We start from the raw sequence: 26,336 nt of genomic DNA on the forward strand, positions 1-26,336 counted from the left end.
GAATACAGGACTCTTGCTCTCTTTTCCAGCTACTCAGGGCTTTCTTATGTTTATTTCATTAAGTTAAATTAATCTAATTAAATCCATCTTATTTTATAATATGAAGATTACCCTTAACATTTTGATATGCTTCCTTTAAAAGTTCTTATCACAGGAAGTTGCAAGTGCCTATAAATGTACAGAGACCCGTATAATATACCTCCGTACAGCCATCCCTTGGCTTCAGCAAGGACCAACTCAAAGCCAATCTTGTTTCCTCTCAACCCCTGCCCAATAACACCATCCCCACAGGACTACTTTTAAGCAAATCTCGTGCATAATTTAATCGGTAAATATTTCAGGTTGTGTCTCTAATATTAATACACAAGACTCTATTTTTAGATGTAACTTCAACACCATTATTATACTTAAAGAAATAGTTATTTCTTGATAGCGTTAATATGTTAGTGTTATTTCAATTGTTTTATGAATGTTTTTTATAGGTTGCTCAAGTCAGAATCTGAACAAGGTCCAAACATTGTAATTAGGCGATATAATGTTGATGAAATAATGTAACATTACATTGATGCCCTAACATATTTAACCATTTTCCTCATTTTTTGGTACGTATACATTATTTCCAGATTTCCTCTATTATAAACAATGTGGTGGAGGATATTCTTGTACATAAATATTTGCCTGGAGGTCTAGAATATATTTCTAGCTGCAGTGTGAGATTATCCTAAGTGTAAAAACATTAGTAAAGGTTCACACCGTCATATTGACACGATATCCAATAAAGAGATGAAAATATAAAAAGAGAGAACAAAGGAAAAAGAAGAAAGTGGAGCTGGATAAAAGAGAGGGACAAAGAAGAGGCTGAGCAAGGACTGCAGTGGACACACAGGAAGGCGTCTTCCTCGGCTGCTTTGGCCTCAGGGTTTGTGCCAAGAGCAGGTTTTCTGTCCCAGACGGGATGGCGGGCAGGAAGTGTGTGACAGATGAGATGGCCCGTGGAGTGGTGACCTGGGATCAGAGCAGCCCTGCCAAATGGGGCCAGGTGGCTGCCCAGCTTCCCTGGAGTGCGGGATCCAGGCCCTCCTCCCTCAGATATGCTAATGAAGGACAGTGGAGATGGTGTTGCCGGCACCTCAGATCTGTGACTTTGGGAATCTGAGTGTGGCTTTCTGGAGGACTGCCTGCTGTGTGACTCTGTAACTGGGTCTGGGTCTCCTGCTGGGCAGTGGTAAGGGCCACTTCCTGGAGGTCACCCTTTAGCCCGGGGTCATCTTTCATTTCCTGTTTGTGCCAAGGACTTCAAGTCCAGAGACACAAGAGTGAGAAATACTAGTCTTTCAATAATGAGCCACCATATTCAGCCAGAAGCATGGCTGTGAGGAGGACAACAAGGTCATTGGATCTCTTAAGCAGTCAGTCCAATTTCTTGCCATACAGAAAGTGAACACTGTGAGCTGACAGGTAATTTTTTATTTTCCTCATTTTACTGCTCTGTATGTTCCAAATTCTCTACAATGAACATACATCACTTTTATCAGAGGCGGGAAAAGTGAATGGCATTTTTAAAAAATCACCTCTTGAAATGGATTCACTTCTTCTACCCTTCTGTGGAGGGGAAAAAATATCTTTCTTTCCTCCGAACAAAATGGGAAATGTCAGCACAAATTAAACAAGCAGTTTGTTTCAGATCACAGGGCAAGTAAAGGCAGACAGACCTGGTGTCTGAGCCCCGCAGCCTCCCTGTGGGACCTCGCAGGTTTATGTGTGAGGCCCCCCTGCCGAGCAATCGCAGATGGCCCGGACGACCCTCTCAGTCTGACCTGGGATCAGTCCCTGGGACCAAAGTCACATGCCTTTGTGACAGAAGCTGGTACCAGCCATTATCAGGAGCTGAACTTTTTCCTCCTCCCTCGACAGCATTTCAAAAGGAAATCTGATCCTCTTGAGTGGAAAAGCATCATGACAGAAGCCACGTACAACTGAGGGGCGGAAGCAGGCTCCGTCAGAGGGGTGGAGGTGGCCTTGCCCTGCTGAATTACTCACAGGCCTGCCCGTGGTGTTTGCAAGGGTGTCAGGGTCCACGTTTGTCCTCTGGGTGCATCTGCCACTGTGGTGTGAGGACCAGTGGGCTCTCCGGAAGCCCAGTGCCCTGGCGTTCCCCATGGACACGCCAGTAGGCGGGGCGGTGCAGGAGGTGGGTGAGACTGAGCTTCGCATCTCCCTGAGGCCCAGCAGCCCCAGCTCTTGTTTTGCTGCAAGCTCCTCCTCTTCCTAGAGGAAGATGCCAGGGTTGAAACTCAGGTGAAATAAATCCAGCAGTTACAGAGTGTGGACAGGGCGGAGCCGTCCAACTGGCTGCATCTGGCCCTGAAAGTAAGGAGCAAGCAGCAGGGCCACGGGGCGGCCACGGGGCTGCTGCGGGGACCTGCCTGCACTGGTGCCTGCTTATCTTTAAACAGAGGAAAGAAAGAAAGAGAAGAGGGGCACAGGTGAAAGCTTTGACCATTGTGTGTTTCTGTTGTATTTAGGGATTTTATTTAGCCTTTCATTTGAGTAACTTGGCAAAGGCCCAGAAACGGATACTGTATAAATAACTACACTTGGTGTTTATCCTTCCGCCATCACTTGGGATTCCCAGGCATTTGAAGATTTTGCCCTCTGGGACTGCTGCCCGTTAAATAGATGAGGAGGTAGAGGCTGGAGAATCTTTCCTTGATGGAAATTCCAAGGAGAAGGTCAGAGCTCTGCTCCAGAAGCCCAACATGCTGAACGGCGCTGGCCCCCTGTTTGTTGTTACTTGTTTTGTGTGTTTCCCCTTTTTGGCCATTTCCTCCCCTTCCTTCCTTCTGTTTCAATGGGCAGTGAGAGTGGAAGCAGACACCTGCCCGCTGTCATTGCTGGGGATTAGCAGTGTTCTGACTGTGGCTGCGCCTTGTGCCTCTCTCATTCCCACTCACGGCTGAGGGCCTCGGTCGGAACCTCCCTTCACTGGGATCCGCGGGCCTGACAGCTGGGGTCTTCATGCTCAGCCGGGCCTGAGTGGCACCTGCTGCCCAGGGAGGCTCTGTCCCTCCCCTTCTCCCTCCAGGGTCCTCTGACGTTCTCAGGATAACTTCCGATCTCAGCATTGGCTTGGCCACGGGCAAAGGCATTCACGTGGACCCAGCGTCAGCGTTCTTGATGTGGGGATGTGACCCTAACAACAGCTGATCCTGTCACCCAAGGATATTTAGCTTTCACTGCACGCGCCCCCCTCTACCTTCCCCGACCCTTGTTTCCTTTTCTTCCAGGCTTCCCTAACTGGGTGCCTGGGCAGGTTCCCTCCTTCCTGCCCCAGAGTTAGGATAGTGTATGCACACAAGTCCCATTCCCTGCCCTGAGGCCGAGCTCGAGTTCACCTTGTGCCATCATGAACTGCATAGAAGGGTTTATGGCTGAGCCAAGGGGAGCACTTCCCTCCTGCCAAGTGTGCACCCAGCCTGCAGAGGGAATCCTGACATCTCATCTAGCCCTAAACACAAAATTCCTTGAAAGCCATTCAGTCCAGGGCAGAGCAGGACTATGTCCTTTCTGGCTCTCTCTCACTCCTGGTCTTAGAGAAGAAACCCAACTCAGCAGCAATGAACTTGAAGGCCGACCGATCATTCATTTCTCTGGCAGAAACTGCACAGCAAGGCCAGCATAGCAGAAGGGAGACGTTGCAACCTGCCGGGTCTCCCCCTTCAGAGCACCAGTTAGTAATGTGTTGATCTGAGCCGACAGGGGCTTGTATAATCAATTCTCCTGCTGGGAAACTGGCAGGGTGCCCCCCCAGTGGAATGCCAGAGCCAGAGTCTCTCTCCTCAGAGTCCCTGCAGCGCCAGCCTTCTCACCACATGGCTTCTGGTGGGGTCCTGTCAATTTGCAGGGTCTGCCTGGGTATTGTCCGCATTCAGGGTGTTGTGCATGTACTTGAACCATGCATCCTGGGGGTCAGCCCATGAAAGTCTCTGTGTGACCGGGCACGTGGAGTACAGCAGAGTGTGCCAGCAGCCCTGGGGTGCACACGTGTTTGTATGTACAAATAAAGGTCTATTTCAGAGTGGTAAACTTCACAACCATGGGAACAAAGCTGCTTTCTCCTCTGAACTTAAATGACTTAGAAAAAAACATACAATTTGTAAATTGCCTGGGCATACTCAGGGAGACAGCAGCTTGGCTCAGAGGAGAATCTTTGTTTTGTAGCATTCTGTTCCTAGCAGATTAAAGTATAATGTCCTTTTGAAAAAAGGAAAAGGAGGAAGAGGAGGTTGGGCTGACTGAGGAACTTTTTATCTAGGGTCATGACATTAAATATTATCTGAAATGTTCTTTCCATGGATTTGGGCCATTAAGAAGAAGAACAAACATGGAATTACTTTTTTATTTCCTGGAGCCCATATTAATTGTCATTGAGACATCATCGTCGAGAAAGAGAAAGAGAGAGAGTGCACGCTCAAAGGAATAGTCACAAAATGCACAGGGAGTAGGACAATCCTACCCCAAACCCAGTCTCTCGGGGGTGACCAGGAGTTCAGGAAGGGTGACAAAGTCCAGCTGACCCTTCATTAAAATGGCCTCTGAAGCACCTTCCACCAGAGGCCCTACAACCACAAGAAATATTTGAATTCCTCATTTTACAGAGACCTGGGATCTTATAGGTCAAGGTGATCTGCAAAGCAATGACATACTCAGGGCAGGGCTCCTCTGTATGCCAGTGGTCTGATTTTCAGAGCTCCTGTTAGAAGGGAGAGGCCCAGTGGGATGGCGTGGGTGGACACGCAGGCTATGACCATAGCCGCGGGGCCAGTCTGAGTGCCTTTCCCCTGACTCTGGGACAGCTGCTGCTCACATGCTTTCTGAAGAATCCTCTTTGGATTGAGATTTACTTCCCAGAGTTTCCCTGTCCTGGGCTTCTTTCTGTTGTTTTCCCATCTTCTCAGGTGTCCACTTTGTGTCAGAAAAGCACAAGGCAGCAGAAACGTCCCGTGAAACCAGATCCCCAGCCTCTGGCTGTGGCTGGGGGTAATCCTGCCCACCCTTCGCAGCCTGGAACCCAAGGCTAAGACCTCTGATTCCTTGGCTCCCTCCTCACCTCGCCAAATCCTGTTCACACCCCTGGCAAATAATTTGGTCTCCCCTCCTGTCAAATGGAAAGGACAAAATGTGCTCCTCAGCCCTATGTTTTAAACACTGTGAGATATGTTCATGGAAAGCCCTCGAAAAAAGCAGATGATTCTGATGATGGCGTGGGTTGCTTTTCCTTCCAACCTCCGCACATCCAGGGCTCCAAAAGCATGTTTGTCCATGGCATCGGGGAAGTGCTTCCCAGAGTCCCAGTGAAGCTGAGCAGTGACGGTCTCCTGCAGTGTTACTGAGGCAGGCGTGCTGTGGGGCCGCCGCCTGGGGCCTCTCCTAACCTGGCTTCTCTGCCCACAGCTCCCCGCTGGCCCAGCAGCTCTCCCTTCTGCGCAGCGGCCTCCTGAGCACGCTCTACCTGCACGTGCTTGACTGCCCGGTGCCCCTGCTCCAGTGGCTGTTCCAGGTGAGAACCACAGACCTGCCACTAGGTGGCGGGAGCGTTGCGGCCTGGTAGCCCTGGGCACTTAACCTCTTCTTGCCTTGGGTGCTGCTGGGCTGGGCGCAGGAGGAGAGGAGGGAGGAAGGTTGATTGGGCATTAATCCTCACTGTGATGCTAAGGATGCCAAGGTCAGGGAGGTGCAGGGACTCTCCTGTGGTCCCACAGAGCTGGCGACTGCCTGGGGGCCTCTGCCTCCCACCTTAGAGTGTGCGTCTCAGGGTGCTGCCTATGCCTTTCCTGAGGGGCCTGGTGTTCCAAGTGGACTAAAGGTCTGGCCTCTCAGTGATTCAGTCCATGCCACTCAACAAGTGCTTCTGTTGTGTCAAAGCTCATCTCAGGGCCCACCGCAGCCTTGCAGCACCCCTTGAAGTGTGGGGCCCTCATGAATCTGGAGCTGAGGGTACTCAGGTGTTTGAGCATTTGCTTTCCTCTGTGCAGTTGTAGGTTAGCGGGAAAAGCCTAGAGTAGCTTTGTCCACACCGCCTCATTTCTTCCCTCACGGCTGCTGCTAGAATATTTTGCCTTGGGGGACATGCGTTCTGCCTGGGGTTTGAAACCTTTGCACAGAGGAAGACCATGAGAACCCAGCAGGACAGCCCAGGACCCAACTGCTGTGATCTGAATGCACGGCATGAGGATACCAGCCTGGCCTTGGCCACCGCCCAGGACCGTCTCTGTCTGGGGACAGGCAGGTCACAAGTTCCAGCTGGTCCCATTCCTGCCAGTTGGAGCCTGGACCCCAGCTGTAAATCAGAGCACCATGCAGGGTGGATTATTCCAGGAACTCCTCAGCTCAGCAGGCTGGCCACAGTCCAGAAGGAGCCCTCCAGCTCTCTCTTCTTCCTCTGGGGTCTTTCACATCGCTCATCCCTGCCCCAGAGGAAGAGGACACATGGACTCCTGGGGTCCTTGTGTGTAGCTATTGCCCCCCACCCCAAGGCCCAGAAGGAACGGTGGTGAGTAGCAGGAACAGTGGGGCCATTCTTCTCTACCCTAGTCAGCGCAGCCTCTCTGCTCCTTGCACAGTATAGACAAAATGTACAATCGGGCATTGGGAGGCACAAAGAGCCCGTCTGAGACAGTGCCCACAGAGGGTCCTTGTGTGACCCTGACACAGCGTGGCATCCCTTCCCTGTTGGTGCATCGGTCTCCACAAGGTTCTGCGACCCCAGCCCTGGGAGGCACGGGCCCGCCTTCCCCAGCTCTTCCCCAACCCCGGTCACGCTAGGAGGCATAGAGGAGGGGGGTCAGGAAGCCAGCCCTGGGGTCAGACAAACTAGGCGTGAGTTCTGGCTCTGCCTCTTGCCACTGTGTCACCTTGGGGTAGTTGCTTGGCATCAGCTCTGTGCCTCAGGATGCTGGGGCCCACGGTGCATATGGAGGTTAGATGGGTGAATCCTGTGAACTGCCTTGTCCTTACGGTCCCCCACAGCTCTGCTCAGGACCTGGCCATCGTCTGCAAGGAATGATGTTACTGTAGGGGTTTACACTCCGCAGGAAGGAGAAACAAATGCACCCACACAGCTGAAAGCAGGTCCATGAAAGGCATGCACTTGGCTTGGGGAGCCTTCTGGGCAGTGTACTTGGTGTGCTGCAGAACCTCATGCAGGACTCTGGTTGCAGGAGGCAGAAATCCATGGGGGCTCCCTGAAGCCTCCAGGGGGATTCTTTAAAAAGTGCAGGGGATCCCAGGGCAAGGATATGCTGGGTCTTAGGAAGAGCTGGAACCGGGGGTGAGCAAGGGCTGGGATCCTAAGACAGGCCTCTGCTTCTCTTCCCTCCCCAGGCTCCATGGCCAAGTAAGGCCAGATCCTGTTCCCATATCTAATTCCCCAGGAAGGAGAATCTGGTTAGGCTAAGAGGGGTTAAGTGGTCCCCCAGTCTAATCAAAGACAGCTAAGCAAGCGGCGTCCCAGGGCTGCCAGCGGCCACATGTGTATCTGGGGCCCATTCTGAGAGCCAGGGGTGGGTGAGGAGGGCACACCTCTCCAACTCTGTTTGTTCAACTTTCTTTGAAAGGACATCCTGAGTTCTCTCAGGGACTTGGTCCTGCTGCCCACCCTCCTCCCCTCTCCCGGGGGCTGCAGTGGGGTATGCAGTGGGCACTTGGGCATTGGCTAAACAGGTTACAGCCTCAGTGCTGAAGATCTCTGTGGCTTGTCCTGGGGCCCTCGCACATACCTGCAGGTGAGCCTTGTTGGGGTAGGTGGACAAAAGCAGGTAGGCTGTATCCTCAATGAATTTATATTCTTGTTAGGAGATATTCAAGGGTTCAACTACGAAAAAATTACCAGAAAGTACTAAAGGAGGAGAAAGGCACAGTTGTAGGCTCTGAGCTGGTGGTTTCCATGCAGGTTTACTGGGGAGCACTCTCAACCACACATATGAGGGAGGGAGAGCAGTCCTCTTGGGGCTCTGTAACCCCATGACCCTTTAGAGTTGTCCTGATTGAGGCAAGGAGTCTAGGCCCTTGGACCCAGCACCAGCCACTGGTCAGATGCGGGTTGCACTTGTTGAGGGACACGACCTTGGGCCAAGTGATTCCTCTAAGGTCAGTGCCCAGAGAAGGCTTGGGCTCAGGGTCCCCCAGCAACAGTGCCCAGTCCCTGGGGAAACAAAGAGCCTCATCCTGAAAGGGGATGTGCCCACAGTGCCACCACAGCAGGCTTGTCTCAGCATTCTTGGGAGAAACAGTGTAATGGGCAGCACTGCCAGCCCCAGAGAAGCCCCACCTCTGAGTGTCTGCAGACCAGATGGCACTCGTGAGCAGGTCCTGTCCCATTGCTCACCTCCATGTTCCAAATCAACAGCTTACACCCCTCAGACTGAAAGAGCATTCAGATAAAGACTCTGGTGAGTCTGAGTCAGGTGTGTGACTCCCCTCTCAGCCATTGTTTGAGGACCTCTGCTCAGTACCAAGGACCTTCCAAGCCAGTGGTCTCAAATGACAGGTTAAAGTTTTGACCTGGAAATGATTCAAAGGTCACAGAGAGGAGCTGCCCCTGTCTTTGTCCCGCTGACTGTGGTCAGTGCCTGCAAGCTCCTTCTCTCCTCCACACTGGCCCCTGCCCTGGAGGGCATGGCTGTGACCATGAGAACCAAGATTCCCACACAGGAAGGTGACCAGAGTAGGTTTCAAGTGACACAGACCTGAACTTGCATCCTGGCTTTGCTGCTTACTATGTGATCTTGGGTGAATTGCTTGACCTCTCTGAGCTTGGTTTCTTCATATGTAAAATGGCATTAATAACAGTATCATCCTACTACGTGGACTTGTGAGGATTAAATGGAATTTGTTCAATATGGAGTAGTAGAATTTGGCTACTATTACTCCATGGGAATGACCCCAGCTAACCTTTGTTTTTTTCCTCCTAGCTGCTGACATGGCCTCCAGAAACTTCTTTGGGAGCCTTTGGTCTCCTGTGGGATCTCAGTGTGAATGGGCTCTTCTGTCAGTCTGGTCAGTACCGAGGTGTGGGGTGGAGATTAGAGTCCTGAGTGCCCAAACTCTCAAGCCTGTAGGATACATGACCCTCAGTCCCCCTGGAGCCCAGCATGCAGGGGAGGTGCTGGTGGGGACATTGCATCACCAGGATTGGAGACATCAGGTCATCTTTGGCTCTGATTCCAGTCTTAGTAAAAAGCTGAGGTGACAGGCTCCTTGGCATCTTGATCCAGGTCACACAGCCAAGTCCAGGCTGACCTCACAGACTCTCAGGATCCCAGAGCAGTCCAGGAACTGGGCTCAGACTGAGGCAGTGTCTGGATCTGAGGGACTTCTTGCCTCCAGGTTCTTCCCAAGAGACCCAGTTTGTTGGGAGGGTTCCAGGAACATCTGCATCAAATCAGGGCAGCTCCTTGGGTTGGGGTCATGAAGGGGGAGGTCCCTAAAGCTATCCCCCCACTGACAGCCCTCTTTGGCTGATAGGGCATCATTGGTACCCCTGAGTTTGGTCTGGGCTGGAATAAGAGCCTCAAGTCCGTTCCTTGGTCATGGCATTTAGGAGGTGTATTTAATTCGTGTTTATGATACTGTAAGATGTACAGAGTTCCACAGAAGCAATTAATTTTCCCCTCAGTGGCTGCACTCTTCCCAGGCTGTCATCATTCAATACCTGAACCTAGACACTTTGGCACCAAAAAATATCATGTAACCAGTTAAAAGTTGCTTACAGCAGACGGTGAGAGGGATTCACAGGTGCCCAGACCCCGCCTTTGCCCCAACTGTAGTCTGCTCTCTCTCCAGCCAAAGCACAGAAGCACATGGCTCTGAAGGCCAAGGTTATAGACCTGTGATGCACCATTTTCCCCTTAAACCTTTGAGTTTCTGCTTTTGTGCCTCTTCTGCTTTAGGAGTTGACTAAGCTGGGAGCCATCTGTCAAATTAGAGCATTCCAGACTCGCCCCACACCCACCTCAGACCCCGCTAACTGAGGTCTTCTGAATAGCACCAGTCTCAGCACCCTCTCCCTTTCTGTAACCTCTGCCCTTGCAGCCCCAGCTGCCCTTTGGAGCCCCGGGGGCCGTCTCTGTGGCATGCCTGCCCTTTTGGGAACAGAGGCCTCCCTTGTCCTGCTCTTCTCCTCCATGCAGTGGTATGTGTCTCCTCCGCAGAGGCAGAGGGGATGTCCTACCCTCCTTTGCTTCTTGCCATATTGTTTCTGATTCACCCTCCATTACAGGGGCCAGAAACCAGTTCCCAGGTTACTGGTCAGCTCAGCTCTGGCTCTCATGACTCCAGAGCATCTCCTGTGGACACTATGTGAAAGCCCAACCTGGAATTCTGTTCTTCTGCTTAGTGGAATAGAAACTGATCTAGAGGATCTCTACTGATGAGGGGAAAGTCAGAGGCTGGGACCACAAGAGCACTGAAAGCAGGGACTTGAACAGATATTTGCATACCTGGGTTCTTAATGGCGTTATTTACAATAGCCAAGAGGTGGAGTCAACCCAGGTGTCCAATGAGAAATGGATAAACAAAATGTGGTATACACATAATGGCGGAATATTATTTAGCCTTAAAAGGAAGGCATTTCTTTGAATGTCATGATATATTGTAAAAAAAAAAAGGGAAATTCTGACACTGCTACAACATGTACCCTTGAAAACATCATGCTAAATGAAATAAAACACAAAAGAACAAATACTGTATGATTGAACTTACATGAGGTACCCAAAGTAGTCAAATTCATAGAGACAGAAAGTGGAAAGGTGCTTGCCAGGGGCTGGTAGGAGGGGAAAATGGGGAGTAGTTGTTTAATGAATATAGAGTTTCAGTTTGGGAAGATGAAAAAGTTCTGGAGGTGGATGGTGGTGACGGTTGCACAACAATGTGAATGTACTTAATGCCACTGAATTGTACACTTAGAAATGGTAAAGATGGTAAATTTTATGTTATGTGGATTTTACCACAATTGGAAAAACCAAAAAAAAGGCTGGTAGAGAGCAAAGAGCCAGGTGCCAGGAGAGAATCTGCCAAAAGCTAGAACTAAAATCAACCACCAGTTCAGGAAGCATTTCCAAGTGTAGATTAGATCCAGGATTGATGCAAAAGGAAGTCATGCTCCTTGGGCTTCACTGACAACCTGGCGCTCTGAGTGTGTCTGAGAGGACTGCAGGGCTCGGGGGTACAGAGCTCGGGGGCAGAAGGCTGACTCCCTTCCTTTCTGTATCCCTGATTGTGTGTGTGTGTGTGTGTGTGTGTGTGTGTGTTTTCAAGTGGCCATCTTTTCTCATATGTAAAACAGATTTGGGTACATGTAAACTTCTGTCTTTTCTAGACTTTGTGGTGACCAGCAGTTCTTCCCAGAGTATGTGGGAAGGGTCTTATGCAATTGTCTTTATTCCAACCCACTCCCTGAGTAAGGGGAGAGTGGAAGGGCCCAGGACAGGGCCTGGGACCTGGACTTCAGAGCGTTGACTGTTATGGGTGTGCTCCAGTGACTGGGGCTGAGGGCTGAGCAGCCCAGGGTACACTGGTATGGGGGGTATGATGGGGAATTATATTCCTGGATTGAGAAGCAGCACACATCACTTGTGCAAAGCTCTTAGTGAGCTTAGAGAGTAGGATGTTCGAGAACATTGCCACTCTTCATTGCAGGAGTATTTATTTAATCAGGAAAGATGCATTCAGTACCTCCTGTATTCAGGCACCTCGCTAAATAGCAAAGGGAGATACAGGGATGAACAAGGCATGGTCCCTGTCCTCAAAAGGCTGATAGCCAGGGAGGAGGGGAGGAAATGAGCAAGTACAGTAGGAGATAGCAAGGAGGCAAAGGAGAGAGTAATTATTTCTAGATTGTGGGGCTGGGATGTGGGGAGGCAGGAATCAGAAAGTGCTTTGTAGAAGAGGGGGCAGTTGAGCCATCTCAGGAAAGATATGTAGGGCAGGGATTGCAAACTCAGTTGCCTATGGGGACCAGGTGAGCTCAGAGACGAGAGCTCCTGCCCTGTCTAAAGGAGCTGTCTGTACCAGTTTTGGTGCAGGTCCAGTATTGCCAGATCATTCCATTTTCAAGAGAAGCCACATTTTAGTTAGGATATATTTTGATTATTAGTAACAAATACCCAATTAAGAGCAGTTTGTTGCCACACATGACAAGAAATCCAGAGGTAGGTGATTCCATAATATGTTCAGCAGATCTATGGTATCAGGGCTCTGGATTCTGTGTCTGCCCTTGTCACTACTTTCCCTCAAGATTGCAAAATGGCTACCATAGCTCCAGACATCATGTTCTCATGAGACAACAGCATTCAAGGCAGAAAGGGAAAGGATGGGACAGAAGAGGTCATCACCACTCATACTTTCCTCTCTTTTTATCAGGACATTATTTCCATTTTGTTTCATTAGACAGAATTGGGTCACAGGCTTTAGAGGATACTTGCCAAGTTTTCCATCTTCCCAGTATAGCCTTTTGAACACCCTGGCTATACCTGAAGAATTTCCAGCCTCATGAATCCTACCCCTTTAAGGTAGAACCTAGGAGACTCACTTTTCTAGCCTCCTTTTAGATATTTGAATTTTTAGTTTTGGAATTTCCATTTGGTTCTTTAATTTTTTTTTATAGTTTCTAGTTCTCTACTGGATTTCCTGTTTGTTCATTATGAGCTTATTTTCTTTTACCATCTTGAGCATAGTTACAATAGCTGCTTTAAAATCCTTATCTGTAATTCTAACATCTAAGACATTTAATTCATTACGTGAAAAATTCAGTATGAACGTGAACATCTATTTAGCATGAGTAAAGAAATCATACCAAATGCTAGACATTTGGAGGTTGAAGTCCCTTTCTGCCCTATCTCTCTGGGATAGTTTCCAGAAATGTGCTCATAGCAATGCTTGCTGATTGCAACCTGGCTTCCTTACCCACCCTAGAACACTCACAGGGGCTCATGCAAGTAAGGGACCCTGGAGCCTAAGCTTACTTGGCTATGTGGTAGACTGTCTTTCAGCATATAATAAACCTGTTTTCTGCTGAAGTAGCTAAAGCCTGTTTCTGTTGCCTGCAGCTCAGAGCTCTGACTGCTTAAGTAGCCACCCTTAGGCGAGCCTCTAACAAAGGTGAGTGGAATGACAGTTCTGCTGGGGTGGACGCACCTCCTTGAGCTGACACCAGAACAAAACCAGAGTTCCCTTAGCAGAGAAGAAGGGGATGACGGTTCTTGGATAGGCAGCCAACAGAATCTGCCATAGCCAGAATATGAATATTTACTTGAAATCGCCTCTTGGTAACTAATTCAGTTAACAATGACAATTTTAAAAAACACTATGAACCCATCTGCAGACATCATTCAACTATAAACCACTGATTTGCAGCCTTGGGAATAGGGTTTGGGTGTGCAGAGATTTAAGGGAAGCAGGGAACAGTGGGAACAGACGAGGAGGTGGAAAGAGGGGGGCTTCCTTAAAGCGGGCAGAGTAGGAGATGACACTGAAAATTTGAGGTCATTGCAAGCACAGTGGAGCTTTATTAATATTTGGCAAGATCAGGATGAAATTTTTGGTTTTTTAAAGATATAAGTCACATACCATACAGTTTACCCTTTTAAAGTGTATGATTCAGTGGTTTTTAGTTGTTTACAGTTGTTTAGTGGTTTACAGTTGTTCAACCATTACCACTAATTGCGGAACATTTTCATCACCCCAAAAAGAAATCTCTTGCCCATGAGCAGTCACTCCCCATTCTTCCCTCCCCCAACCCCTGGCAATCATTAATCTACTTTCTGTCTCTATGGATTTGCCTATTCTGGACATTTCATACAAATGAAATCATACACAATATGACCTTTTTTTTCTGGCTGCTTTTCTCAGCAATATTTTCAAGGTTCATGCATGTTATAGCATATATCAGTCATTTATTTTTACTTATCTGTCCATCAATTGATGGACATTTAGGTTGTTTCTACCTTTTGGCTATTATGAATAATACTGTTATGAACATTTGCATACAAGTATTCATGTGGACATGTTTTCAGTTCTCTCGGGTATATATTAATTACCCAATATTAATATACTTAAGAGTAGAATTGCTGGGTCACATGGTAGCTCTCTGTATTTAACCTTTGGAACTGCCAAACTATTTTCTGAAGTGGCTACATCATTTTACATTTCCATTAGCAACATACAAGGATTCCAATTTTTCCACAACCTTGCAAACATTTGTTGTTGTCCATCTTTTTGATAGTAGTCATCCCAGTGGGTGTGAAGTAATATCTCATTGTGGTTTGCATTTCCCTGATGACTAGGAATCTTTTCATGTTCTTATTGACCATTTTTATATTCTTCTATGGAAAAATGTCTAGTCAAATACTTTCCTCACTTTTCAATTGGATTGTCTGTCTTTGTTTGTTGAGTTGCAGGAGTTCTTTGTATATTCTTGGTATTAGACCCTTACTAGTTATGTGATTTGGACAAATATTTTCTCTCATTCTGTCGGTTGTCTTTTCGCTCTCTTGATAGTGTCCTTTGATGCATAAAAGTTTTTAATTTTTGATGAAATCTACTTTATTTTTTTCCTTTGTGATCTATGCCTTTGGTGTCAAACGTAAAGACACCATTGCCCAATCTAAGGTCATGAAAATTTTCATCTATGTTTTCTTCTAGGAGTTTTATAATTTTAGCTCATAAATTTAGGTCTTTGATCCATTTTGAGTTTATTTTTATATATGATGTGAAATAGGAGTCCAACTTCATTCTTTTATATGTGGATATCAGTTGTCCCAGCACTGTTTGTTCAAGACTGTTCTTTCCCCATTGAATTGTCTTGGCACCCTTATTGAAAATCAATTGACCATAAATGTAAGGGTTTATTTCTGGTCTCTCAATTTTATTTTATTTTTTTTGAGACAGAGTCTCACTCTGTTGCCCAGGCTAGAGTGAGTGCCGTGGCGTCAGCCTAGCTCACAGCAACCTCAAACTCCTGAGCTCAAGCGATCCTCCTGTCTCAGCCTCCCGAGTAGCTGGGACTACAGGCATGCGCCACCATGCCCAGCTAATTTTTTCTATATATATTTTAGTTGTCCATATAATTTCTTTCTATTTTTAGTAGAGGTGGGGTCTCGCTCTTGCTCAGGCTGGTCTCGAACTCCGGTCTCTCAATTTTATTACATTGTCTGTCATTATGCCAGTACTCTAAATTCTTGATTATTGTAGCTTATAGTAAGTTTTAAAATAGAGAAGTGTGAGTCTTCCAAACATTATAATCTTAAAAATTATTTTGGCTATTCTGGGTTCCTTGTATTTCCATAGGAATTTTCTGTCAATTTCTGTGAAAATGACAGTGGGGGTTTTGAGAGTGATTGTTTTGATTTATAGATAACTTTGGGTAGTATTGCCATCTTAATAAGTCTTTCAATCCATGAACATGGGATATCTTTCCATTTATTTAGATCTTCTTTAATTTCTTTCAACAATGTGTTACAGTTTTCAATATATGTGTCTGATACCTCTTTTGTTAAATTTATTCATAAATATTCTTTTTGGGGGTATTATAAATGGAATTGTTTTCTTAATTTCCTTTTGGGATTGTTCATTGCTAGTGTGTAGAAATACAACAGATTTTTGTGTATTGATCTTATATCCTACAACCTTGCTACACTCATTTATTAGCTCTAATAGTTTTTTTATGTGTGTGTGGTAGAATTTGGTTTTGAAAGGAAACATATTCTTGTGCAACTAATTACTTGAGAGAAATGACCTCGTGTTTCTTTAACAAAAATGTTTTGACTGAGCCAGTGTAGGACTGGCCATTAACCCAGTACCAGTCTCGAAGCAGTGCCTCAAGAAAAGGAGCTCCATTGGCAAGATTAAAACACTTTAGAAAAGGAGCAAAGCACGCGTAGGTTCTTTCCCATTAGCTTCCAAGACAATGTTGTTCATTTTTACCTACCCATTCCATTCTGTATCAGCTTCTGTAATATTTGTGTAGGAGGAGGGGGATATAATAAAATAGAATGACCCTGGCCAGTACATTCTTTGGATATTTTGAAAGTGGGCGAGATGTTCAGCTCTAAGAACAAAATAAGTTTCATTTTCATGAGCAGGGCCTTTGGACCCTTTATTCTCCGTTGTTTGGTCACCACACTTTTCGCTTTGTTCCTGGAGCTCTGGTATCATAGACACTTGGGCTTTGGGGCTCTCTTATACAGGCCCCCATTTCGTGGGTCCCTTTTTTTTTGGACAGAGTCTTGCTCTGCCCAGGCTAGAGTGCCATGGCGTCAGCCTAACTCAGAGCAACCTCAAACTTCTGGGCTCAAGCAATCCTCTTGCCTCAGCCTCCTGAGTAGCTGGGACTACAGGTGCTTGCCATCATACCCGGCTAATTTTTTGTTTCTATTTTTAGTTGCTTGGCTAATTTTTTCTATTTTTTTAGTAGAGACAGGGTCTCTCTCTTGCTCAGGCTGGTCTTGAACTCCTGACCTCAAGCAATCCTCCCACCTCGGCCTCCCAGAGTGCTAGGATTACAGGAGTAAGCCACTGCGCCTGGCTGGCCACTTTCTTTTTGCCATTGCTTACTTGCATTTTTTTCCTTCTTCCCGCCCTTCCTTCCTTTCTTCCTCCCACCTTCCTTCTCTCCCAGATAGCATTCATAAAATTGCTTCTTGTAAAAAGAATAAAACAAAAATTAGATGGCCAATAGCCTCACCCCCCCCCAAGTAACCCCTATTAACTTTTTAAGTCCTCTATGTACCAAGTTTAGCAAATTCGAATCCTAGAGAAAGGTGCAGAATAAAAACTGAAAGCCTCTCTCACCAGCCACTCCCACGACTACTTCCTCCCCCAAAGTACTCATTAGTAATAGTTTCTTGTGATTATTTCCAGGAACAAAATTAATGCACAATCCACATTTTATATATATATTTTTGGTTATATATTTATCTATGCTGTATTTCTTTTCCCACGTCAATATCAATCTGAAATTACCTCCCATGGAGAGTTGTTCTTCTAGAAATTTCCCAGTTCTATCCCGTGGGTATCTGCAGAGGCCACAGCCTACACAAGGCTGGTCAAGTGGGGGTCCAGGAGGTGGGATAGCCACTGGGGTACAGAAAGAAAACCTTAACATTTGTATTAATATTTTAGCTCATCCTTCTTTTAAAAACAGCTTTATTGAGGTATAATTGACATATATTGACTTGTACACATTTGTACTTATACAGCATATATATATGTATACCCATAAAACCTCACCACAATCAAGCTAATAAATGTATCCATTGCCCCCAAAAGTTTCCTTGTGCCTCTTCATAATTGATCTCTGCCTCCACTCTTGTCTATAGGAAACCACTGACCTACTTTCTTTCACTACAAATTAGTCTGTATTTTCTAGAATTTTATTTAAATGGAATCATATGTAGGTACTCTTTTTTGTTGTTGTTGGTCTGGATTCTTTCACATAGCATAATTGTCTTAAAATTTATCCATGTCATTGCATGAATCAGTAGTTTATTTCTTTTCATTGCTGAGTAGTATTTCATTGTGTGGATATAACATGGTTTGTTTATCCAGTCACCCATTGACAGGCATTTTGGTTGTTTCCAGTTTTGAGGCTATTTAAAATAAAGCTGCTGTAAACATTCTTATGCGAGTCATTGTGTGGACATCTGTTTTCATTCCTATCGGGTAAATATCTAGGAGTAGAATGGCTGGGTCATATGGCAAATGTATGTTTACATCTTTAAGAAATTGCCAAAGATTTCCAAAATGGTTCTATCATTTTCCACCAGCACTGTACAAGACTTCCAGTGCTCCACATCCTTGCCAGCACTGGTTAGGGTCCATCTTTTTAATAGGTGGTAACTCATTGTGATTTTACTTTACATTTACCTAAGGACTGATGATCTTCTTTTGGGCTTATTTGCCGTCTGTATTATCTTCCTTGGCAAAGTGTCTATTGTGTTGTTTTGCCCATGTTCTTACTGGGTTGTTTGTCTTCTTATTGAATTATAAGAATTCTTTATATAAAAATCTAGTTACAATCCTTTATTAGATACATGTTTTGCCAGTATTCTCTCCCAGTGTGTGGTTTCTCTTTTCATTAGCATGACATTGTCTTTTGAAAAACAAAAGTTATTATACTTTAATAAAGTCCAATTTATTGATATTTTGTACTTTGTGCTTTTTGTATCATATTTAAGGAATATTTGTGAAACTTGAGTCATTGAGGTCTCTCCCTGTTTTTTCCTAGTTTTGTAATTTTAGCTCTTACATTTAAGTCTGTGATCCATTTTGAGTGAATTTTTGTTTATGATATTGAGTAAGGTCAATCTTTTTACATATGGCTATCCACTGTTCCAGCACCATTTGTTGAAAAGATTATTCTTTCCCCACTCAATTACTTTGGCACTTTTATCAAAAATCAGTTGATCATGTGTATGTGGGTCTGTTTCTGGACTCCATTCTATTTCCTTGATTTATATGTCTAAGCCTATGCCACTGTCTTCATTATAAGTGTGTCTATTTGTAAGTGTTGAAATCGGATAGTTTAAATCCTTTAACTTTGCTCTTCTTTTTCAAAGTTGTTTTGGCTCCTTTTGAACCTTTGCATTTTCATGTAAATTTTAGAATGAGCTTGTTGTTTTCTACCAAAAAAAAAAAAAATCCTGCTAGAGTTTTTACTGGTATTGCATTGAATCTATTGATCAATCTGGGATAAAATTAACAATTTAATAGTATTAACAATATTCACCTTCTAATCCACGAACATGGGATATCTTTTCATTTATTTAGATCTTCTTTAGTTTCTTTCAACATTTCAGTGTAGAAGTCTCATAATTCTTTTGCTAAATGTATTCCTAAGTATTTTATTCTTTTTTTTTTTTTTTTTTTTTTTTTGCGACAGGGTCTTGCTCTGTTGCCCAGGCTTTTGTGCAGTGGCACGATCAGCTCACTACAGCCTTGAACTCCTGAGTTCAAATGATCCTCCTACCTCAACCTCTCAAGGAGGTAGGATTACAGGTGTGCACCACCACACCTGGCTAATTTTTTAAATTTTTTATAAAGATAGGGTCTGCTATGCTGCCCAGTCTGGTTTCTGACTCCTGGCCTCAAGCAATCTTAACATCTCAGCTTCCCAAAGTGCTGGGATTATAAGTATGAGCCACTTCACCTGGCCATTTTATTCTTTTTGATGTATTATAAGTGGAATTGTTTTCCTAATTTCATTTTTAGATTGTTCATTGCTAGTATATTAAAATACAACTGATTTTTGTATATTGACCTTTTATCCTATAATATAACCTTATTAAACTCCTACTTTGCTGAGAATTTTTATCAGAAAAATGGATGTTGGATTTTTTTTTTTTTTTTTTTCTAAACAAGGTCTCACTTTGTTACCCAGGCATGAGGACAGTGGCATGATCATAGCTCACTGCAGCCTCAAACTTCTGGGCTCAAGTGATCCTCCTGCCTCAGCCTCCTAAGTAGCTAGGACGCGAAGCATGTGCCACCATGCCTGGCTAATTTTTCTATTTTTTGTAGAGATGGGGTCTCACTACATTGCTCAGGCTAGTCTTGAATTCCTGACCTCAAACAATCCTCCCTCCTCAGCCTCCCAAAGTGCTAGGATTACAGGTGTGAGCCACTGTGCCTGGCCTGGATGTTGGATTTTGAGATAATCAAATGGTTTTCCTTTTTTAGTCTCTCAATACGGTAAATTAAATTGATTTTTGAATGTTCATTCGTTCTTGGATTCTGGAATAAATTCCACTTGGTCAATTTGTGTATTAATTTTTTATGTATTCAATTTGGTAAATTTTTGTTAGGATTTTTTGCATTTATGTTAATAAAGCTTTAGTCTAGAGTGTTCTCTTTCTAATTGTGGTTTCATAATAATGCTGGCTTCATAGACTATGTTGGGAAGTATTCTGTCCTCTTCAGTTTTCTGGCAGAATTTGTGTAGAAGTATTATTTTTTCCTTAAGTGTTTGGTAAAATTAGCCAGTGAAGTCATATGGGCTCTTAGTCTTCTGTGTGGAAAGGTTTTTTAACTATAAATCTGATTTCTTTAATAGATATAAGGCTGTTTATATTATCTGTTTCTTCTTGGGTAGACTTTGCTAGTTTGTGTTCATTTTATCTAACAAATTTATTGGCTTAGATTTGTTCATAGTATTTGTTTATTGTCCTTTTAATGTCTGTGGGGTCAGTGATGATGACCCCTTTTATGTTCTGATATTGGTCGTTTGTGTTTTTTTCTTCTTTCTGATCAATCAGGTTCAAAGTTTATCAACTTTATTGATCTTCTGAAAGAACCAGCTTTTGATTTCATTGACTTTCTTTATTGTCTTCCTGTTTTTGGTTTCATTGATTTCTGTTATCTGTATTGCTTCCTTACTTCTGCTTACTTTGCCCTTTTTTCTCCAGTTTCTTAAGGTGAAAACTTAGATCATAGTACCTTTTTTTAAGTTCTTTTTTCAGCATGACTTATAATGTGTATATAGCATATTAGTATCATGTTATATTTATATAGTTTATAAATATATATTTGTTGGAGGCATAAATTAAACATTTTTAAATGATGTGTATGCACCATCAAAAAAACAGTTTAGGGATCAGCCAAAGCAATCTTTGATTGGGGCTCTAGGCTGACTCCTCATCGTAAGTTCTGGGACATGCATGGGAACATGAGGATGCATGATTGGGGGCAGTGTAGGGTGGGGTGGCTGGAGTGGAGGCAGAATGTCCTACAGTAAATCCCTTGGGAAAAACCCTCCAGTGGCGTGGAGCACTGTGAGGGCACAGGTGGAGCTTGGACTGACAAGTTCTCACCTGAGCTGCCACCACTGAGCTGTCAGGATTGTTTTAAGGGTTAGAGGTAATAATGTATATGAAACACCTGGTGCATAGTGGCCGCTCAAAACGTGATAGCTATTATCAAAACAGAAATCTATTTCTTTATGAAGCAGAGATCATGGGATAAACCGAAGGGACTGAGTAACACAGATGTTCTAAGTACCATCTACACCTCTTAATTTCTGTAGTTCTATTTTGGCCATTTCTATTTCAACTTATTCTCAGATGGTTAGCTTTTTTTTTTTCTTTTTGTTTTCTCAGATGGTTTTTAAGCAGTCAAGTCTTTGAGGCTGTCCATCTGGTTGACACATCCTGCTCTTTGCTATCTTATTAGGAGGTGTCCTCACCTTACCTGATCTGCCTCTCTCCTGGTGGTCAGGACGGCCTCCTGGTGGGGGGCAGGAAGTGAGCCAATCAGAACCTCCTGGAGCTCCCGGAGTGGAGGCCCCACTTGTGGACAGCTGCCTGCCGGAGCTCCACAACCCTGTCATCAGCGGCTCACAACTCCTGTGGTGGCCCTGGCAGCTGCCCACATACGTGGGGCACTTTTGTGCCTGGGCCTTGGGCCCAACACTGTTCATGTGCAGGGCGCCCTTCACTCCTTAATTCCACAGGGCTGGTCCCATTGTCCCCAGGCCCGGGAAAGCGGGCTGGGATCCAGATCTGCCACCCCAGCTGCACTCAGTCCCCACGCTGGTGCTGTGAGAATGTTGTGTAGATCCAAAGAGGCAGGAAAACACTTGGAGGACCACCCAGGAGGCCCCGTGGCCCAGCTCCCTCGGAGCCATCATTTGCCTGGCATGGCTCCTTCAAAGTCTCCAATTAGAATTAGGTAATAACAGTAATTCAACTTCATAATTGATCCTTGTTTTTAAAATATATTATTGTTGGATCTGATAATAAAAGTAATTTAACTAAAAACAATAGCTAACATTTCTAGAGAGCTTAATTTGTGCCAGGCACCAAGCCCAGGGCTTGGCCTATCTCATTTAATTGCCACAACTACCCAACAAGTAGATACTATTATTTTCCCTTATTGCAAATAATCAGGGAGCTGGAAAGCATGAGGAATGCTCACCCGAGCTTCACACTGTTTGCATGATACATGCCACCTCCGGCGTGGGTAGCCAACCCCACCCAGCTCATCTGGTCTCGTCCTTGCTCTGACTCTCTGCACTCCAGCCTCACTGCCCTCCTTTTCTTCCATCTTCCCTCCTGCCACAGGGCCTTTGCATGTGCCAGTCTCTCCACCTGGGATGCTCTCCTCTCTCCTCCAGCAGGCCCCTGACTTTGCCTCCTTACCTCCATCTATTCCACTCAGTTACTTGGCTTCTCTGGCATTAGCTGAGCAGGGAGGCCTGCCCCGCCCCCAGGTCCAGACCCCCGTCCCTCTATGCTCGGTCTCTCTTCCACTCTTTGTGGCTTTAGTCATAGTTGATGGTACATTCTTTGATTAACATTGTCTTTCCTGGTAGGCTCTGAGCTCCAGAGTGTGGGGACCATGTCGTTGTTTATTTTTAGTTTTAGTTATCTCTTGGGTTCCTGGCAGCTATATGAGCCAGGTACACACTGGGATGCAGGTAGTTTTTGTTGAATGAGTGGACGAGTCTTGAGGAACAGCTGCATTACCTTCAGTGGACATCAGCGTCTTCTGCAGATGGCTGCTCTAATCCTCGGTGGTTGGTCGGCTGTGTAGCTGCATGTGCCAGCCAAGCTCTGATACGCTCTCTGATCCTCCAGGGTCAGGACATGGGGTCTACTGGCCCTGTGGGGACAGGCACGAATGCTTTACCCCAGCTCAGCCAGCATCTCCCCCATCTCCCTGCCTTGTGGAGCGTTTGAACCTTGTCCCCGCCACTACATCCCACACCTGTACAGCGGGGATGCTGTGGTGCTGCTCCATCAGGTGCTGGCGAGGCTCAGGTGAGTTAGTTCCTACAATGCACTTAGGATAGTACCTGTCACCAGGATTTTTTTTTTTTTTTTTTTTAAGACAGAGTCTCATTCTGTTGCCTGAGCTAGAGTGCCGTGGCATCAGCCTAGCTCACAGCAACCTCAAACTCCTGGGCTCAAGCGATCCTTCTGCCTCAGCCTCCCGAGTAGCTGGGACTACAGGCATGTGCCACCATGCCCAGCTAATTTTTTCTATATATTTTCAGTTGTCCAGATAATTTCCTTCTATTTTTAGTAGAGATGGGGGAGGTCTCGCTCTCATTTGGGGTGGTCTCGAACTCCTGACCTCGAGTGATCCTCCCGCCTCAGCCTCCCAGAGTGCTAGGATCACAGGTGTGAGCCACCATGCCCGGCCCTCATCAGGATTTTTTAAAGCTCCCAGGTGATTCTAACATGCAGCTGGGGCTGGGACACTCCAGGTTTATGAGGACTTTGGCTAAGAACACGAACCTCTTGGAGGAGGAGAGAGTGGCCATGCAATCACAGAGTCCTAGCCCACCTCTTTAGCTCAAGACTCTCAAACTGCTTTTTAAAATAAATTTTAAAAAGGGCAAACTAAATTTAAGTGATTTGAATTTGGAGAGAACTTCTTAAATGTTTGACTTTTAGACCCTGATCAGAGGGTGTCTGTGGCTCCCCCAGGACTCAGCCTCAAATGTGGCTATTTTTAGCTGTAGCTGAACTTTAAAAAGGGCTGATGCCCAGGTCCTGCCCTCTGAGATCAGTTGGGGGTGCAGTCTGGGCATGGGTGTTTTGAAACCTCCCCTGTGACCCCAGCAAGCAAATGGAGCTGAGAACGCCCAGGCTGCTGGGCCACAGCAGTTGGTGTCAGAGGCAAGGTCAAGAGCTTTGAGCGTGAGGGTGAGCTGGGTCTCGTGTCCACTGATCGTGCCCACCCGCACCCCCTTATCATCCGCCTGAGTACGTGAGGGTGACCCTGGTGCTGCTCTGGAATGAGGGCCATGGCTTTCATTAGCTCAATGGAGCCCAAACTTGGCTGCATATTAGAATCACTTGGGAATTTTAAAAAATTCCGAAGCCCAGGCCACACCCCAGACTAATTAAACCGCAATTGCTGGCATTGGGGCACAGGTGGCAGTAATTTTTGAAGCTCCCTAAGTGATTCCAAAATGTGCAGACAACTCTGAGAACCACTGCATCAGGTTCTCAACTGGGTCCTTGATCCAACAGGGAGCACACACCACCATCTTACACTGCAGGGTCCACTGTGCTGCCCACGGTGCTGTGTGTGAAGACCTCTCCTTCTGTTTCTTTCTTTCTTTTTTAAGAGTGGTTTTGTTGTATTTTTAACAGCCTTCGTTTTTTAGAACAGTTTTAGGCTTACAGGAAAATTGATCAGAAAGCACAAAGAGTTCCCATACTCTCCCCTCTCTGCTCCCACCCACTGATATTGCATATTACTTACCTCTTGCATTAGTGTGTACATGTGTTACAATTGATGAGCCAGTAGTGATATGTTATTCATTGAAGTCCATGGTTTAAATTAGGGTTGTGTTGTACGGTCCTGTGGGTTTTAACAAGTGTGTAGAGGTGTCCATCATTACTGTAGCATACAAAAGGGTTTCATTCCCTAAAAATGCCCTGTGTTCCACCTGCTTATCTCATCCATTCTCCCCTCAGACCATAGTCCCTGGCGACCACTGGTGTTTTTACTGTCTTCATAGTCTTGCCTTTTCCAGAATGTCGTATAGCTGGAATCATACAGTACATAGTCTTTTCACATCTTCCACTCAGCAGTAAGCATTTAGGGTTTTTCCATGTCTTTTTATGGCTCAATAGCTCATTTCTTTTTTTATTGCTGAATAATATTCCATTATATGGATGCACCATAGCTTATCTGTTCACTTGTTGAAGGCCATCTTGGTTGCTTCCAATTTTTGACAGTTACAAATGATGCTGCTGTAAACACACATGTTACACTTGGGAGGGTGGTTTGCTGCTACCTTCCTGAGTCACACTGAAGGAGCCCTGCATCCTTAATAACAACCCAAGAATGCATACTTAGGTGACAACATGAGAAAGTGATTGCCTATAGTTGAAACGTAATAACTGGGCCTCCAGCAGCCATCCTGGATCATGAGGTAGCCTTGAGCATGAGAGGCACATGCGGAGGATGGCAGACCAGGAAGACAGGCACCCCAGATCCTACAGGGGTAGTCAGTTCTCTGCACCAGCTGTGATCTGCTCACCTCTAGACTTCTTTTTCATCAGAGAATAAAATTCTAGCTTATCGAGGCCCAGGAGGGGCTTTTGTTGTTTGGTTTTGCTTTTGTTTTTGTTTTTCAATTGTGGGTTTTTTTTTGTTTTTTTTTTTTTGTTATTTGCAGCCTAACCTAATTCTAGCAGATTTGAGTGGTTCTGTGGTTTGGCACAATGCAACTCTGTCCTGAACACCAGGGGCCTCAAATGCTCAGCGGTGTTAGGTGATACCATGCAGTGTGAGTTACAGAGGGCAGGAGAAAGGAGAGGTGGCCTGGGGACAGCATCACCTACCCTGTACACACAATCCCATGAATAAACAGGCCAGGGGCCTGCAGAGATGGTGTTGGGGGTGTGTGTGTGCAGGGTGGGTTACAGCAAGGCAGGGAGGCTGTCAGGGGCACCAAAAAGAGGGCCTCAGGCTCCGGGTGAGTGGGGAGAAGAGGGAAAATGAACGTGCCCATGGAGCTGGTTGCAGGATGGAGAAGAAACCAAAAGAAGATTCCAAAAGCAAGTGGGTACAGCTCTGGAAAAAAGGCATTGTTGGGGGAAAGACCAAGAACAGCAAGTGGGTCAGAATTTATCAAGGTCTCCTGGGCACGTGGTTCTCTGTGGAGAGAGTCAGTGTCAGTCTCAGGGAGACCTCGGCCTGTGTCCTGCAGTTGGGGTGACAGAATGTGCACGTTTTTAAAATACGACGTGACACAGGATTTTGGCTGTGTCCCCGGCTACAAGGCCTGCCCTGTCTGCCCCTCACCTGCCCCCACTCTTCATCCCCACCCTTGGCCTTGTGCCCTTCCAGCTCCCTGGGCTCCTTGCTCACCCTAAAACAAGGAAATGCCCTGGCCTCAGGTCTCTGTGAGGCTCTTCCTTCTGTCTGGAACATCGTCCCCTGCATCACGTGGGGGTGCTCCAAGGTCCCCCAACCACCCTTCCTCCAATCCATTTTTGCCACCCGGTGTCATTTTGTATATTCGTATATTTGCATTGTGCGGTTCCCCCACCAGACCATCCGCCAGGAGAGCAGGACTCCTGTCTGTTGTGCTCACTGCTGGGTCCTCAGATTTTAGAAAAGCGCCTGGTGTTCCATTAACATTTGCTGAGTGAATAAACAGTTTAAATGAATAAAGCTAAAGCTAATTGACTAAAGCTAGCAATATTGAAACAAGGTTAAATTTAAGTACAAAAGTGGTGAGGGAAGTTAAGTAATTAGAGTTGGGAGGATATGAAATGATCAAATTTTAAGCCTCCCGTAAACATTGTGAGCCCTGCACT

General features: G+C 45.7%; 1 protein-coding gene across 1 annotated transcript in view; it reads left to right on the forward strand.

Annotated features, from left to right (window-relative positions):
* Positions 1–26,336, forward strand: part of FAM178B (family with sequence similarity 178 member B) — an 84,410-nt gene that overhangs the window by 12,471 nt on the left and 45,603 nt on the right. The window contains exons 7-8 of the mRNA XM_069493857.1: positions 5,455–5,560; positions 8,973–9,057. Coding sequence (XP_069349958.1) covers positions 5,455–5,560; positions 8,973–9,057 — 191 coding nt within the window. The remainder of the gene's footprint in view (positions 1–5,454; positions 5,561–8,972; positions 9,058–26,336) is intronic.

The sequence above is a fragment of the Eulemur rufifrons genome, chromosome 19 (assembly GCF_041146395.1).
Source record: "Eulemur rufifrons isolate Redbay chromosome 19, OSU_ERuf_1, whole genome shotgun sequence".
Lineage (NCBI taxonomy): Eukaryota > Metazoa > Chordata > Mammalia > Primates > Lemuridae > Eulemur > Eulemur rufifrons.